The 18341-nt window shown below is 38.2% G+C and overlaps 1 protein-coding gene across 3 annotated transcripts in view; it reads right to left on the bottom strand.

The window, feature by feature from the left end:
• Positions 1-18341, bottom strand: part of ARHGAP26 (Rho GTPase activating protein 26) — a 266010-nt gene that overhangs the window by 15993 nt on the left and 231676 nt on the right. For 2 of the 3 annotated variants that reach the window (XR_009621680.2, XM_034404901.3), the window contains exons 21-22: positions 14736-14846; positions 4400-4491 (exon numbers count right to left, since the gene is read on the bottom strand). Coding sequence is in view for 2 of the 3 variants with exons in the window: in XM_034404901.3 (XP_034260792.1) it covers positions 4400-4491; positions 14736-14846 (203 nt within the window). In the remaining variant the exon portion in view is untranslated. The remainder of the gene's footprint in view (positions 1-4399; positions 4492-14735; positions 14847-18341) is intronic. The other variant, XM_034404907.3, reaches the window with a different exon arrangement.

An 18341-nucleotide genomic window follows, 5' to 3' on the forward strand; every position in this document is an offset into this window, starting at 1 on the left:
AACCTTAGATTAAACTCTCTAAACCTAAGGCAAACAATATACATTAGCAAAAAAAAAAGTAATTACACTATGACACCTCAGTCTGAATAGTTATTAAGAAATAATAGGTTATGAGTCAGAAGTCAGTAAAAATAGAGATCAGGTGTTGATGAGTTAGCAACTATACCTGGCATTTTGTAAATTAAACACACTGTCTATTCTTGATAAATTAGCCTGGATTTCTCTTTCAAAAATCTTTTGAATACTCCCAACTTTCAAGAGTCAGATAGGTCAATAAAGTCAATAACAGGCTAATCCTTAACTTTCTGGAAGAATTGTTTCTTCTTTTTACAGATAATGTTTCCTACAACATCTACACTTAATTTTAAAATCATGCATATTTTACAACCTTGCTGTATAACAATCTACTAGCTTAGAACCAGAATAAGGCTGGTTCAGAATAGTTTGAGATTTATAAAACCAGAAAATATATGGGCTAGGAGAGCATTTTAAAAACCTTTGGTGCTTGCTTATCTTAAATAGCAATAGCACTTAGACTTATATACCGCTTCATAGTGCTTTACCGCCCTCTCTGAGCGGTTTACAGAATCAGCAATTACCCCCAACAATCTGGGTCCTCATGTTACCGACCTCGGAAGGATGGAAGATTGAACTGGTGAGAATCAAACTGCTGGCAATTGACAGAATTAGACTTCAATACTGCATTCTAACCATTGCACCCCCATGGTGCTTAAATACTTTGGTAAGGCTCATTGGAGGAGAAGTGGCTTCAATAATCAATACATTTGTCCTCAGATTCAAGTGATCCTGAGATCAGCATTTAGAAGAAGGTAGCAAGATTATGGGGACAAGAGTTTTCAGGCATTATTATGGTGTAAGCAAATGCAGAAATCAAAAGATTAATCAAAATAAAAGTCCTTGTGACAAGTCACACTGGAATTACATAAAAGGCTGTGATCTTTTCTTGAGAGATACTTGGACAGCTGTCATCAAAGGTGGTGGCCAAGAAATTTCAAGCTGGAGATTAGGGAGAGGAATGTAATTCCTCTGAACTTCTTTAATACGCTAGCCTATTACTACCTCTTTTTAGAGTGGGTTCTTTATGGTTATGTCATAATGTTTCTTGTAATCTTGGGCTCAAAAAAAAATCTGAACTATAGGCTAATCAGAAGGGAAGATACAAACAGACAATAATACAATTGTGCTATTGTCTCTTTATCTCCTTATAATTATTTATAGTTATACAATGTATAATTATATATAATAAATATACTCTGTAAATATACAATAAATATACATTGTAAATACACAATGTATAATTGTGGCAATAACAGAATGATTTGATTCCAATCGCTTTTAACAGTTGAATAATGGAGGCAAGATGAGGAGGGTTTTCTTGTAATGAAACAAAACAGAATGTGTCCAGTGAGGACAGAATTCTGTTTCTTGAATCACATTTTGGACCCAGGAGTGAATTAGGACCAATTACCCTAATGTGTTAACAGTATCTCACTTCCATCCAGTCCATGAAGCAAACATTCTCTTAACATTTATGATGATTCTAATGGTAATCCCACCCTCTCCCCAATGTATTTGTTAGACTTTTCTACACACACACACATATACACATACACAGATATATATTAATTTGCAGAAATGTCTAACAAAAACATTGGGGGGGAGGGTACACACACACACACACACACACACACACACACACACACACACACACAATATGAGACTAGCAAATGGAAATTATGATTTCATTTCAGTAAATCCTTGATTATGAGATAGATTCTGACAAGATTACTTCCAAACTGCATTCTTTTCTTATTTTCTATCCTAATCTGTACATTGTTTCTATTTCATTCTATCTGGCATACTGTACGTATATATAAAAGGAAAGAAATTGAGGAAAAATCACGCGCTCAAAAGAACCCTTTTCAGAATGAGAACTGAACTTAGTTGCGTAAATATTAAACATTTTGTTTCAATATTGAACCTAGGTTATTTTCCATTCTTTGTAAAGGTAGCCAAGTACTTCTTATAGCTAACCAAGCAAAACAAAGGAGCACTTCTTTCTGAGATTTAGACATTGAACTATGTAAGAGTGAAACAAAGAAACAGTATTTGTATCTTATAAAACCATTTTAAAGTATTAACAAGATGAAAATCATGTGACCACTTAAGAATATATATATATATATATATATATATATATGTATGTATGTATGTATGTATGTATGTATGTATGTATGTATGTTTTCTCAGGTTTTCGCGGGTGTTTGTATGTAGGTCTTTGGTTTGGGTGGGAGAAGACCCGAATAACCAAAGACCTACATATATATATATATATATATATGATATAGATATAGATAGATAGATAGATATAGATATATAACATATAATATATAATACATAATATATAACTTAAATCATTCTCTCCTCCTCTGTGTCTGTTTGTATGTGTGTTCTGTATGTGTATCTGTAACAAGTATATTTCATAAATGTGGATAGTCTTCCAAAAATCTATGAAGTTGGAGATGCCTGAGAACCATGTGCTCTCAAATCCATCTCCTTTTCCTTGGTTCTTAGTGTGTTCCTCTGGGAATTGTGCATTTATGGCTGATTAGGGAACTGAAGGAAGGGGGTCAGACCAAAGACAAAACCAGGAATCTTACATTACTGCAAATTCAGCTCTGTCTTCATGAATTGCTGGCTACAGCTCTGACCTCTACCAGCTGCTGCTTCTAACTTCTCACAGGGTTCATTTGACTTTCCTGACTAAAAATGTTTGCATTGCAAGCAAGAGATATACGTTTCATCCCATGCTTCCTCTGTGGCTCACGATATGAGCGGTGCAGCCCAGTGGTGAAATCTGAACCAATTTGCTACCTGTTTGCTGGCCACACATGCGCACTGCATGCCAAACATGTGCTGCATGCGCACCAAATGCACACTCTGAGCACATACATGCATGCACAGTATGTGCCAAAAGGAGGCTTGGGAAGATAAGTAGAACGGGGGGGGGGGGGAAGAATCAGCTGTGCAGTGCAATTTAGCTTTGCTAGAAAGCAGGAAATCCTAAAGCTAAACCCCGCTGCACAGCTGATCATCGGAAATACTGGTTCAAAGGAACCGGTAGCTTTTTTAAACTACTGATTCGCCCAAACTGGTAGTTTTTATCACTACCAGTTCGCCCAAACCGGTAGTTTTTATCACTACCGGTTTGCACGAACCTGAGCGAACCGGTAGCATTTCACCCCTGGTGCAGCCCCATGTATGCCTTCCTTCCACAAAAGTATATCTAGGATGGGAAATTGTGCAGAAAATCCCAACCGTATTATAACACTCGAGGCTACACTAAAAAAGCAGTTGTGAATTCGATAGGTTGTCCACCACTTCTTTTTAAGCATTCCCTCATGGCTGAGGCTGTTGATTGTGAGACCATTTGATTCAAGAGGTGGTGGGCTCTATTTCATTGGCAGGGTTTGAACTAAGGCTGGAAGGCTAATTGTTTTGGCTGCTGTCATTTTATCCTACGTTATGGATCCAGCATTCAATAGAGGATCGGATTTTATGGCCTTCACAAATCTATAATTCCATGAACATTACTAAATGTAACTTGCATTATGATCCATGGTGTTGGAAAAGCTCCTCTAAAAATATGCATTTGGCTGGAGTTTCCAAATGTTCAGAAATGAAATGCTGCATATTCTGGGTCTCCATCTCTCTATACTGAATGCCTCCCTTCATCCCCAGAAACTTTCTCTCTAGTGAGTTCAACTCAGCATTTATCCTTAAAAAAGAAACTAACTAGCTTTCAGTAACAAAAGTTCAGACTGAAAATAGCAGTGTCAGTGCTCGTGCAATTTCTCAGAAAGCAAGGAAGTTCAATTTTTTTTCTTTATCACCAGTTCTGATAGGATCAAATCTTGGGTTACATTGTGTGATGCGAAGCACAAGATTTTAGCATGTTGCACTTGTCTTCCATCCCTTAAAATCAAATGTCTATGGAGATTCTCAGTCATCTAGATCATGGTTGTCTCAAAGGTACTTTTTCAAGAGGCAACTGGACTTTCTGGTTTTTCTTTGAAGAGGTTTCGCTTCTCATCCAAGAAGCTTCTTCAGCTCTGACTGGATGTTGGGAATAGAAGAATTTATACTCCGTGCTGGTCATTTGCATTCTTTTTACAAGTTGTCTGCAAGGAATATAAATCCTTTCATTCCCCACCGCCCAGTCAAAGCTGAAGAAGCTTCTTGGATGAGAAGCGAAACATCTTCAAAGAAAAACCAGAAAGTCCAGTTGCCTCTTGAAAAAACACCTTTGGGATCACTTAAAATCACTTTTCCATGATTTTCATTCCACTGAAGGTAACAACTCTACTCTGATACTCACCATTATCAAATACGGTCCCTGCAGTGAAGGACAGCTCTGAGTGATGTTCTGCTTTACAAGCATACAAGGCTCTAGCTTTGCGGAATGGAGAACTGTGAAAACAGTAATAATTTTAAAAATTAGAATAAAGATAAACTGATACATGTTTACGTGTGCAGACACAAACGTTTCTCAATGTTTTTTTTTTGGCAAATATTTGATATGGATGTCAAACTTGCCAACTAGCAAAATGCAGACCTGAAGGGAAACACCAGTGAGAGGTGGGGAAAATGAAGAATATTTGAGATAACAAGCTAAAAGAGGCAAATTACTTCCTCTTCAAACCACATTTCACCATTTTGGAAATTCTGCTTAGACTTATCTGCGATGTTTGAGATTGAGGCACTCATACTGTTGCCCAACAGAATGAGCAATAGCACCTCAGAGAATGTTAGAAAAAATATGAAAGGCAAATCAGACACAGAATACCGGGAAAACCAATTATTCTTTGTTCTTTGGAGTAGAATTGCTGATTAAAAAAAAATATTAGTCAGTGGCTTGACTGAAACTAATGCAGCTAAATTCTGGTACAAACAGCTTCTCAATACTGCGAAGGCCTTGAATTGAAGATCTGATAAACACAGGTTTTTTGGTCATTTCTTGAATTATGTTATCTTAGTCTTTTAGATACCTTATTCATATTTGCTGTAGATTTTTAATTGCATCCTTTAACTGAAGCTGTTATGAAATAGAAGCCAGTAAGGCTGTCCAGAGAGCCATAGGTTGACTATTTATTTATTTAACAAAGTCCAATAACAGTTCTCAATACATCATCTAAAAATACAGAACTTATAAAAACAGCATAAAAACAACATACAACAGTCCCAGTAGAAAATAAAGCACATGTAGGATAAAAATCAGGAGTACCAATATTTATACTGTAGTGGTAGGTACCTTCTGTGTTTTAGGATCAGTAAAAAACAACAACAACCAGTTGAGAAATAGACTACAGACTAGTAGTACTTGGCAGAGTAACCATGATGGCCTTGGAAAAGATATTCATGGGCCTTGATGTGTCTTTACCTACAAAGACCAGAACAGCATAAGTAATGTAAACAATTTTTACCTGTACATTGTATGAAAACTATCATGAAAAAATCATGACTTTGATGAAACAGGATGGAAAGAGAATTGATGCTTTGGAAGTCAAGTATTAGAATAGAATCCTTTACTGGCCATCTGTGATTGGACATATAAGGAATTTGTCTCTGGTACATAAGCTCTCAGGGTACATACAAACAACAGGAGGAAATAGTAGGAAAGATGAGAAAAGATGAGAAGATGAGAAAGATGAGAAGGATAATAATAATAATCCAGCCTGTTGTGTGGATAAATATCTTTAGGCATAAGACAGTCCTGTGGGAATTAGGGTGTTTAGCAGAGTGATGGCATGAGGGGAAAAACCATCTTTCTGTCTAATTGTTTTGGCATGCAATGCCAGCAGCATCCTGAGGGGAGAAGTTGAAACAGTTTATGTCCAGGATGTGAGGGGTCTGTAGATATTTTTTCAGCTCTCCTTCTGGTTCATGAAGCATATAGATCTTCAGGCTGGCTGCAATTGGTAGTGGGTGGTGGGTTTTTTTGGAGAAAATTGTTAGAGAAGACTCTTGAGAACACCATGGATAGGCATGAGAACAAACAAAGGGATCATTTAAAAAACACACACCATGCAGTGTTCTTATTGAGGCACAAATAACCAGGCCCAAATTATCCTACTTTGGACATATTATGCAAAGACCCAAGTCTCTGGAGAAAGCTCTGGTACTGGGAAAACTGGAAGGAAAGAGAAGAAGGAGCCAGACAAGCAGCAAAGTAGAATGACCTAAGTTATAGTGGTGATGGGTGCATCAGTGGAAGACTTGAAGGACCAGGTTGTGGATAGGACAGAGGAACTCTATATACTGTTTACAGTTGCTAAAAATAACCACTGATCTGTTACCACATAGTCAAGCAATCACCAATAATAAGGTAATACATAAACCATAAAATCCCAAAATCACATTAAAGATGTAAAATGTTAAAGCAACTCTTAACAGGTCTGCATGGATAAAAAGCTCTTCATTGCATACATAAAAATACTACATGGTAGGCCTTAAGATAATATCTGGAAAGTATATTTCCAAGATGGAATGATACCCCCTAAAAAAATCTTTCCTTGGGAATGGCATAAATGTCCCCTGGATGAGGACAGCTGGGAAGGCCCTCAAGCAGGGGTGGGTTCTACTTACCTTTACTACTGATTCACAATGGGCTCGCGCGTGTGCGCTTGCTTCACACACACACGCGCCTTGCTTCTGATCGCTTCTCATAACGTCAGGGTCAGTGGGCGGAGCCTCCCGCCAGTTTTACTATGAGTTCTATAGAACCGGTCCAAACCGGGGGCAACCCACCACTGCCCTCAAGAGAAGATTTTAGAGTTTTTTGGGAGCCCAATATGAAAAGGAATGCTCCTTCATTTAGGTGGGTCCCAAACAATTTATTTCATTATAAGCTATTATCAGCATTAGGAATTGGGACTCCAATGCCATAGAATAATGCATCCATAAATCTAACTCTACAGCTAAGGTTTGGAACCGATAAATAAAAAAAGCATTGCTAGAAGGGAACACTTGACAAATCCATTATAAAAAATAGAACTCCCCCCCCCCCAAATTAGCGTGGTGAGCTCCTTATGTTAGAGGTATATAGACAAGGGAACATTCAGTATTTGTTTTGTTACATCTCCAACAACTGGAAACATCAGGTGCAAAACCTGATGTCTTTGCATTTTTTTCTTCAGACAGTGAAAATTCCAGCAGTCTTCTGCTCAAAGCTGAATGCCTAATCCATAAATCTGTTGATTAGTACCAATTTTGCCAATGGGAAAGTGGCATAAAGAGAAGTTTGGAAAAAACAAATTTTTCTCTGCTTTTTTCCTTAATGCATTATTCTTGGAGAATCAAAGGCCTATGAAAACTGGACTTTTCAGTTATGCCAAGGAAGACTAACTCAGTATTTAAGGCAGGAGACCACTATCAAAATATTTTAGTTTAGATTCTTGCAATGAATAGGATGCCAGACTGGACTCAGTAGCGTTATGACTCCTAATCATAGGATCGTAAATTGAAACATTTAGACTTGCCTTCCTGTTCCTTCGGGATGGACCCTAACCTTTATTGAAGACTATTTTTGTTAACTAAGAAAGGAGAGAAAAGATTGTTTTCTCTTTTCTAAAAAAAACTTGAACTGTAATATATGGATTTCAAAAGGAGATGAGTTGGCAGATCAGGCACAATTATTCTAATTGATCCCAGGGCATAGAGGCTAAAAGAAGAGAAAAAGAATGGGCTGTTACTCCTAGTTTCCATGGATTGGTGATACTCCATCCCTTTGTCTATTTTTCTCTAGGAATTTCTTTAATTAGTTTTAGTTCTTTGCTTACTTACTCCCCACCCCCCCTCTCATTGTAGAAAAGCCATATGCATTAGTGATTGTGGCATGGAGACGGTGTTTTTTTTTTGTTTTTTTTTTTTTGTTTTTTTGCTAATGGAAAATATGGTATTTAAATTTGAGCTCCTTTACAGTCTTTGAAAATCCCCTGCTGAGAAATGTGTAAAGACAAAACCAGATGACCTGGACAGCAGTATAATTAATATCAGAAAATACCAGGCCAGCTTTATCCTGAACCAAATGAGAAGATCTGCAACAGATGTTTGTTAAATCGTCCAACAATGCCGGCCTCTTAACTTTTAGTAAACTGAACCTCAATTGTTCTATCAAGAGCTTTAAATAAAGGAAGGCAAAGATGATAGCATGGTTAAATAAAAGGAAACATCTTCTGGAAAAATTATTCACATGCGCAGTACGCTATCTTCCCACTCACACAAAGGGACCTGAATAGCGTTGTGAGAGTGTCTTGTTTGAGACGATATTTAGCAGTGGTTTTTGGATACGCCCTCACAGTTTTGCTAGATATGGCCTGAAATGTTTATTTTCATATGAAATGCATTTGTGCCTGCAAGTAGCATCAGTGGAATAGGATGAATGTGTGGGGTTAATTCTTACTACTCTTAATGACAATACTATAAAGCTGGATTTTTTTCAGTGGCATGAAACTCCTATCTGAGGAGTTTCTAACTGGTGATTTTTTCCCCCCTTGCAAATAGTGGCTTCAGAGAAGAAACGTTCATCAAGCTTGGGGTAGTGAAAAAAAGGGTTTCACTTCCATTCTTTGTCTGCAAGAATCCTGATAATGATCGCTATCTTTGCCAGCAAATTTTATGTGCACTTTAAAGAACGTGCCAAAGTGCAAAAGCATGTTCAATGCAAGTCTATGTTGGCATTTTGAAGCAGATTATCAGGATTAGGATGAACCAAGCAATTCCTGCAATTAATTGTATTGCAAGTCAGGTGATTTTTTTTTAAAAAAAATGCATTAAGATGTAAACGATCTTACATTTAACTGATGTATTTTCCATTGATTTAACAGAAACCTGATGTCTTAAAGCACACAATCACTTGTGCACAGCCTGCCAACCGAGGGGAAAAATTTGTTTGACCGAATGCAGGAATGGAAAGCTGCAGCAAAATTATAGCAGGTGGGCACTCTGGGATTCCAAATCAAAGGAATGGCAGAAAAGAAACCTATTCAGAGTTGCTCAACAACTAGAACCAGACCATCCTCTTTCTGTCTTTCTGTCGTCTTCTTGCAGCATTTTTAGAGCGTCAAAGTCAGGGACAGAATTTCAAAAGGGACCATTTCTTCACTGTGGAAAGTTGCATTGGCAAGGAAAAACTCATTGTTCAGAATAAAATAAAATGTAACACCTGAGCTCAAAATGAAAAATGATGGACACAATCTACAAATATTTCCAAGCAATGCAAGTTACCTTCTTTTCAAACAAGGAAAAAGGTGATATAAAAATGAGACATATGAACCCTTCAAGCATCAAATGCCTTGCCATTTTCACTTGCCAGTTTTCCCTCTATCCCCACACTTGGATTTACAATTCTAAATGTTACCTGAGTCGCAACAGTAGATAGTTTGACTGTTTTGCTTAGCTTTGCAAAAGAAGAGAAAGCCGCAAAGACAGTCAGATCAATTTAATCAGGAAGCTTGTTCAACCCTCAACCGAGCAGGTCCAAAGACAAGAAAGCAGTGAGGGTGGACAGAAAACAGTCCAGGCCCCACTCCCTCCAGGAAAATGTGTAACTTTTTAGAAGATGGGAAGGAACCCAGGAAAACGCAGGCAAGCATAGAGCATTCTCCGATAATTAAAACAAGTTGAAATAGAGGCATTGCCAAAATAGCCTTCAATTCATGGTCCAATTTTGGACTTTTGCAGGATCTTAATGCTCTGCAACTTCAGTGCCCCCTTCTTTTATGCTGTGCTGCCCTTCAAAGCCCGGATTGGATGATCAAGGACGGGAAGGAGCCCCGGATCTTTCAAATGAGGCCTTTGTTTTAATTTTTGCCTTTAAGCATGGCATTTGGCCAAGAAAGCACTCAGTCGAGTTTCGGCCATGTGACCTTGTACAGTTTGGAGAAGAGCTGCAAATGTGCTTCTCCCCGCCTCCCCATTCCTACATCAGAATAAAAGCATAAGAGGCTTGATGTTGATAAATGGTTTATTTGTTTATAAACTGAGTCACTAGAATATGCATGCCCTCTCTGTGCAATTTTCATGAAGTAATCAATTTACCACCCCACCAGCCCACATAATCAATCAGCCTCCCAGAGAGATAGGATTTATAGTCAGATTGCAGAGAAATTCAGATTGGGATCCACAGATTATGTTAACCCTGATGCTTAATGCTCATCGTCTTCATCATACAATAATCCAAAGAAAAATCACATACGGAGCTTTTTTTTTTTTTTGAAAAAATCTTCCACTTTTTACAATCAGTGCCAAATCCTAGAGATTATATACTCAGCCTTCATCCAGAGCAAATTAAAATATCTTTAATTACACAGTTGCAAACTGCACTTCGCACAGGCTCAGAGAAAGTGGAATGATGGATGGAGAAGGTAAAGAAGTATTGCTCTGAGATGCTCTGTTCCCAAGATCGCTGTGAAGGGCTTTCTAAGTTCCTTGCAGCTCATGATGGCTAAACACACAGGAAGTCAACAGATGAAGGAATAATCAAATAGAATATAATGGCTTCTCTCCCCCCCCCATTTTTAACGGGGTACCATTTCATGTTAGCATTTTAACCATAGCTCTTTTTCAGTAGGAGGGATTTGCATTTTTAATTCAATACATTTAGCTGCCTGAACATATCTGCTTTTAAATTTAAAATGGAGTCAGGAATAAGTAATTCTGAATAACAATCTTACATCCAGGTACTTAAGGCTGCAATCTTAATCTTCAATTTAGTCTGAGTTTGTATTAGTGATGCTTTATGATGGAGTTTTAATCAGAAACAGACTCTCTTTCTTTCCCTCTCTTTTATTTTTGAGTAGAAGAATAAATGTGATTTCTTCTGGGACTTGCAATAGGCAATGCAAAATTCCACCAAATTGCATTATTATTTGAAGTTGAAGTTGTCGGTAATTAGGTAATTGGCCTGTACAAATAGTCCTTGACTTACAACATTTCATTTAGTAACCGTTTGAAGTTACAACAGCACTGAAAAAAGTGACTTATGACCGTTTTTCACACTTACGACCATTGACACATCCCCATAGTCATGTGATCAAAATTGAGATGCTTGGCAACTGATTCATATTTATCATGGCCTAGGGCCATGTGGTCATCTTTTGTAACCTTCTGACTAAGCAAAGTCAATGGAAATGCCAGATTCACTTAAGAACCGTGATACTAACTTAACATCTGCAGTGATTCACTTAACAACTATGGCAAGAAAGGTCATAAAATGGGCAAAATTCCCTTAACAACTGTCTCACTTAGAAATTTTGGGCTCAATTGTGGTTGTAAGTTGAGGACCAGCTATAGTTGCTGACCACTTCTGTTGGACCTTTCATTATCAGGTTGGTTTTGCCAGATGTTAACCGATCCTCAGTTTCACATCCTTGCAGTATGTTAAAGGATTTGGCAACAAGTTGGTGTAGACCAGTCGGCTATTTCATCTCCAAAACATGCAGTTCACCTTCATCTGTTGCTGACCAAATTTTGATCTTCCTTTCCTTTTCTCCACTATTTCTACTGTTATTACGAGTTCTTACATTTCGGCTTCTTTTTTTATTTGTATCCCTATCCTTTAATCAACCTGCATTCTTGTATTTTTGGAAGGTTATCTGCTAGTTGCGGACAGAACTGCACTGTTCTTTCTTTGTTAGGGGTTGACTGGTTCTTTGCAGTCTTTCTATTGAAGGATTAACAAAAAAATGTTTCTGATTCAACGGAAATTGGAGATTCTGCTTATAATGTGCAAGGCGAGCTTTGAATCTGCTGATCTCCTTGCCTACAGTTGTTATTTGCTGCTTTATTATTTCCAGTGCTTCCTTAAGCTTCCTTGTTTCTAGGTGATATTTCTTGATCAGAATTTTTCCCCCTTGTTCTTCAGATTCTTTTCTTTCATCTGTTCTAGCTTACTTGCATCTGACCTTAGCATGCCGAATCTTAATTTTCCAGTTTGATCTTCATTTTGGTGGTGCACTCTCTGGATTTTATTTTATTTTGTTTTATTTTCCTGTCTCTCTGCTTTTTTAATATAATTTTTAAAATAAGTTTCACAAAACATGAAAAACTAACACAAACTAATAAAAATGCAGAAACAGGAAAGAATAGAAAAAAGTGAAAGTGTAGAAAGAAAGAATCAAAAAGAATGAATACAAAGAAGTTTTCAATTTATTTTACAGAGATATTACAACAAAATATAGATTTTATTTTTCTTGTTTGTTGATTTTGCATTCCAGGTATTCAGTTATAATTGCAGCCGTGCTGTACATTAGTTGGTTTGTTTCTTGAAGTGTGATCAGGTGCTTATATTTGTTATTACGGTATTGGCATCTTTTAATACTTGTACTAGCTGTTTCTTTGGAACAAACTTCAATGCAGGCAATCATATTCTGTTGTTTTTGTGCCGATCTAGATGTCTGACAAAGTATGAGTGATTGTAAAAGCTGTGCAAAGATCCACCTCTGTGGTGCTGCTATCTGTTTTGGGACCAGCTGTGGGAAAAGAAGGAGAACCATCCCTCTCTTCTAGTCCCTATAGATAGTCCAGAAGGAATCATGAACAATGGTACCAAAAGTCTTCGAGAAGGGATGGAGGGTAAAAATAGTTGTACCATCCCTGCCCCGGCTCTGCCAGTAGTCATCAAGAAGATACTGGATTTGTCAGAATGAGTTGCCAAACTTCAAAATTATACCACAATACTGTGTGTTTCTATCACAAAAAAAAGGTGATTGCTTTGAAATTGATACAAATGTTTCCAACAGGATCAACATTTGTAGGGATGAATTAAAATGCACTGATTCAGACCTCTTAATTAAGCAAATACTTCATCATCACAGTACTGTATATATTAATTCATTTTGGTTTTGTCGTTATTGATGTATTTTTTGTTACTTTTTCTCAAACTTTCGCACATAGTCTTATGGTCCCAGTTAATTTTCCCTGAGCAGTTGACTGTGGGAAAGGAGTTGTGTATTTTTGTTTTTTGTTTTTTGTTTTTTGTTTTTATTTGATTTATATGCCGCCCTTCTCCGGAGACTCAGGGCGGCTTACAATGCGTTAAGCAATAGCCTTCATTCTTTTGTATATTTTATACAAAGTCAGCTTATTGCCCCCACAAACTGGGTCCTCATTTCACCTACCTTAGAAAGGATGGAAGGCTGAGTCAACCTTGAGCCTTGGAGAGATTCGAACCAGCAGAAATTGCAGGCAGCTATGTTAATGACAGGGTGCACTAAACCCCTGTACTATCAAGGCCCTTGATTTTGCATAAAATCATCCAGAACTATGATTATGAGGGTGCAAAACAGTGGTGGGTGGGTTCCTCCCGGTTTGGCCCAGTTCCACCGAGCCGGTAGCGGTGACAATATGATGTCACCGAACCGGTTCTGCCCCCCCACCCCCGCATTATTCTTACCTTTTATTTGGCCCCACCCCCAATCTATTGCTGCCAGCTGATGACTAGAGGGAAAAAACCTGTTTAAACTCTTGCTGCGGGGCTTCAAAGGGCCGCCCTACAGCTGATCAGTGTTAAAAGAAAACAAATGAGTAGACCGGTGCCTGCAAAAATACATGAGTAGATCAGTGTCTGCAAAAATAAATGGGTAGACTAGTGCCTGCAAAAATACATGAGTAGATCAGTGCCTGCAAAAATACATGAGTAGATCAGTGCCTGCAAAAATAAATGGGTAGATTGGTACAGCTCTGCAAGCAGTTAAAAGCCTGGTAGACCAGTACCTCTGCTAAATCCTAAATAATTGTCACATGACCATGAAGCCATGCCCACAAAATAAGCCACGCCCACAAAACCGGTAGTAAAAAATTTTAGAACCCACCCCTGGTGCAAAAGGGACAGCCGGTGGAATTTCGCAACAAAGGCAGTGGATGCTATTTCTGACATAAGTGAACCAATTCCTTTGGAAAGATAATTAAAATTCTCAACTGTGCAAATACGCAGAATGAAATAACAACTGAGAATACACAATGCCCCAAAACACAATGAACTTGCTTGGCTTTATCAAATAATTGTGTTCTATTTAACCAAACCTGATTAAATGTAAAAGGTTGACTTGCTTTTTTCCTATGAACAATGCATCATGTTATAATGCTCCATGTTATATGTGTGGGGGTATCAACATTTTCAAGTCTTGCATGGCACAAGTAGTTTCCACTGACAAATTCCTGAAGCTATTTTCATCCATGTACCAAAAGAGAAGAGAGGAAAACCAGATTGGCAGCCTAGGGCCGGATTTTTAAAAATGCCTTCACTTTTATCTATTATACTTCCTTTCCAGGGAGTGGTAATGAAAACTTACCTGTTGAAGAACAAGTATCAAAATTCAAAAAATTGACAAAAGTAAAACAGAAACTCAGCTACCTTACTTCTCTTCCACAGCAATACTGCAGCTGGGATAACTGGAACATTTAAGGAGGCATAGCAACATTACTCAAGTCATTAAACCCCTGAAGAAGAAGGGGTGTCATGGAATATTAAAATTTCCCTCCTTTGAAGCTGTGAAAGATTGCAAACCAAAAAAAAAAAAAAAAAGGTTAGCCTAATGCAGAGTTTTGGGAAGGCAGTGGTAAAAAGCAGATCAACTTAAAATGTCAAAGCAGCAGCCCAGCAGTAGCAGCAGCAAAGGAATCAAACGAAGCAAAACCACAAATGTGCCACAGACCTGATGGGGGATGAATCGCTGGACGTGGAGGAGGTGGGCAAAGGGCTGGATGGTGCGGAGAACATGGGCCAGGACGGTGAAAGGGGTGACGTTGGACTTGGATTCTGAGGGCTGCAAGACAGAACCAAACAACTTATCAAGACACAGAAAAGCACAGCACCAACAAATACCCCTCTTTGAAGGCATGACCCAGCAATAATGAGGGCCCTGAAAAATCTGTGGAACTAGAGAAAATCCCCAAATGGAAAAATTGCGAGATTATTTAAAGGTTGGCATCTTGTTTCATTGGAGTCTCTCTGTCTCACCCTCAGACCTACTCCCAAACAAGCCTTCCTAGCATTCCATTCTCCTGTTATACGCAAAGACATGGATGGGCAACTATGGCCCCTTTATGACCCATGGACTTCAATTCCCAGAATTCCTGAGCCAGTATAACCGGCTCAGGAATTTTGGGAGTTGAAGTCCACAGGTCATAAAGGGGTCATAGCTACCCACCTATGTTCTAAGAAGATGCTTTCCTGCTGCCTTTGGCAAGTAGATCCCAAGGCCCATGGCCATCTCATTTTAGCCTGTAACTCATGCATTCTCCTCAGCTCCCCCTGCCCATCTCTTTTATTACAAGTATCCCTCACTGGTTACCAGAAAATATTGGTCCTGTTTTTCTACAATTAGCAATCTTTGCAACAACCTGCTGTGGTACTACGTTCAGGAAAAAAAGGGAGTATTGTCTGGGTCACAATTCATCGCATGTGAAAATGATTTCCTGTTTACATTTATGGGTAAATGAGCCTTGCATGCTGGAAACCCAGAGAGATTTGTTTTTGATAAACAAATAAGTTGGCAGGTGACTCTAAATGGAATAAAGCAACAACAGAAAGCTCACTCCCAATCAAATTCGACCACCACCAGAATACAAATTAAAGACATCCCCCCTCCCCTCCAAGTATACATTTGCTAGATTGAGAAATAACTGAGATGAAAAGCTAAAAACACCGCAGAGAATTTTTTTCCTATGCAGACAGATTCACAGATATAAGCTGTGGTACATATTCATAAACCACGTTGATTTAGCTAATGGAAAACATACTGGTCTTACTGTAATTTCTTTTTTTCAAGTCCTTAAAAATATCAGCTGAGAAATGCATACAGAGACAAGCTGTGCCAAGAGAAAACCAGAATTGTTTCATGTGCTCAGGACATAAATAAGATATTGTAGACATGAGCACTTAGAAGTTCAAGAAGTCTCCCCCTATTTAAACATAAGAAATAGTTTGAAAATGTGATCCTTCATGTGCAATAGGATCTTCAATCCTAGGATTTAGGTCTGTTTCTTTCAGTAATCTGCAGCCACAATGAGTCGTGGCTTAAATGAAATCCTAACAAGTTCCATGGCTTGTTTGGACTGGAGTGAATCTACAAAATTCCTTCAGCATTAATTACTCATGGGCATGTTTTACTGGAAGGGGAGGAGGCCGAAAACCTGGAAGGACTTGCACATGTCAAATTTCAAATTAATTAGAAAAGTTCCCAAAGAGAAACAGGACATGTGTGTTAAACACAGCCTTTCAGCTCCATATTATCTGCCCTAATGGGGATGATTATCCAAGCGTCCAGTCAATTTGCAGCCCTACGGAGAGATGGTAAAGAAAATTAACTCGGGGCTTTCTGCTTGTAAAATATGTACCCAAGCCTTCTCCCATCCAGAGGAGCACAATAACCTTGCCAAACCCAAAGCATTTTAACACCTGAGGCAGAAACGAAATGAAAAGAAAAGAAATCCTGCAAGCTGCTCTCCCTTGGGGTGGAGAAGAATACAGTAGTAAAAAATTAAACTAAGAATTGACTTGCTGCCTGAGGCTACCACATTGCTCTGTGCAACAGCTGAGCTATCCCCTGGCAGAATGCGGAGGATACAGGAATTTGAAACATGGAAAACCCATCCATTCCTGTCTTTGTGGTCTTTAATGGCGCACATTAAAATGTTCGCCATTACTTAAGGATGTACTTGCTTTACTGTCTGTTACCTCATCTAGAAGAAAAATGCCAGCATATCATTCTATTACTGTGGTTTTTGCACATAAGTTTTATTTAAGTCCTTGATTTTATCACACAAAGTAGAATCTGTTTATAGGAACTGCTGACAGACTGATTAAAATGTTGCAAGAGAAGGAACGCTTCACTTCCTTTGGTTATACCTACAGTCATTCATTCACTCACAGCTGCAACAAATACAGAATAGACAAACTGGACTGTATCTAGATAATTTTACAACATTCCTATATAAGTGGGTTTTAACAACAAAAAAACTATTAAGGAACCTGGGAACCTGGGAAGCATTAAGGAACCTGGGAAGCACGTTGAGACTATTGAAAATCAACCTGGACTTTCCATCTTTCGCCCAGGCTTAGATATCTTAGAAAGAGACTCATTGAATTTGAGAAATTAGAATGTCACTGACAGTTTCTCCGCAGAGTTTTGGGCTCCTTTTTCAAAATTCCTCTCACTTTAGCATATGCTGTGGCATATGCTAAAGTCAGAGGAATTTTCCTTTCCAAAGGGAGAACGCATTTTCGAAATACCAGAACGATCACCAAATCAGAGCTAACAATGTAATAGTTAATTCTACGTATGCTGAGTTAGCTATTGGAGAGCTCATGGGATGTCAGCTCAGCAAAAGATAATTCATTCAATGATTTAAGGTGCATATATATTGCTCCCTAGGAGTGTTTTGGCACAAGTTTATTTTAAAAAAAATAAAAATGACTCAAATAGAAATTTACAAATGTTGCACATTCCATGTTAACAGAGGCCAGAAACTGCAGTTGAGTTTCTTATCACTGTTCTTGGTTTGGCCTGCATTCAAACATTTCGCTATGAAAGCAATATGTAAATATGTGCCCAAAACTGAGCTATTCAGTTCTGAATAATATTTAACTCACTAAATTCTTATCTCAGGCAAATCAACTTACAGAAAAATACTCTTCATACCATCAAGCTCTTTGCTCTGTTTAGCACCTTGGATTTTGCACACCCTCATTATCACTGTACACATAATGCATATCTAGACACGCCCATGATTCTTTCTTGTAAACTCCACGGAAACATCTCAACAGACAATAATTATATAGTGCTTTCAAATTAGACACAGTATGGATTGCTTCTTACTATATGGTACCAATTGTCTCCATATCATGAGAAATAATTCACATGTACAAAGGAAATTAAGCCCTGTTCCAGTTATTTGTTCCTACATCACTATCACTCACTGCAACCTCAATTCTACAAAATGGTTTCTACACAAAGTTAGCAGTTGTATGGGAGCCATTTTAGATAGACCTGAGCTGAAAGCTGGATTATGTACCTGCATGGGTTTGATGCCATTTCTTTTGAAAACTTTCACGCCTCTTTACCCTCAACAGTCCTCTGCTTCATTTACTAATATCTTTTAAACTTAGTGGCTCTACTGATCCAGATAATTTTATTTCTGATGGAACAGCACTATTTCTGATCCAGTGTAACACAGTGTAGTGTAGTACAATCCAATCTAGTCTACTAGCACTGATGATGTTACCTAGTTTGGAAATGAAATGTCTGCAAGAAAATAAC

This window comes from Pantherophis guttatus, chromosome 2 (assembly GCF_059756535.1).
Source record: "Pantherophis guttatus breed Tessera chromosome 2, ASM5975653v1, whole genome shotgun sequence".
Lineage (NCBI taxonomy): Eukaryota > Metazoa > Chordata > Lepidosauria > Squamata > Colubridae > Pantherophis > Pantherophis guttatus.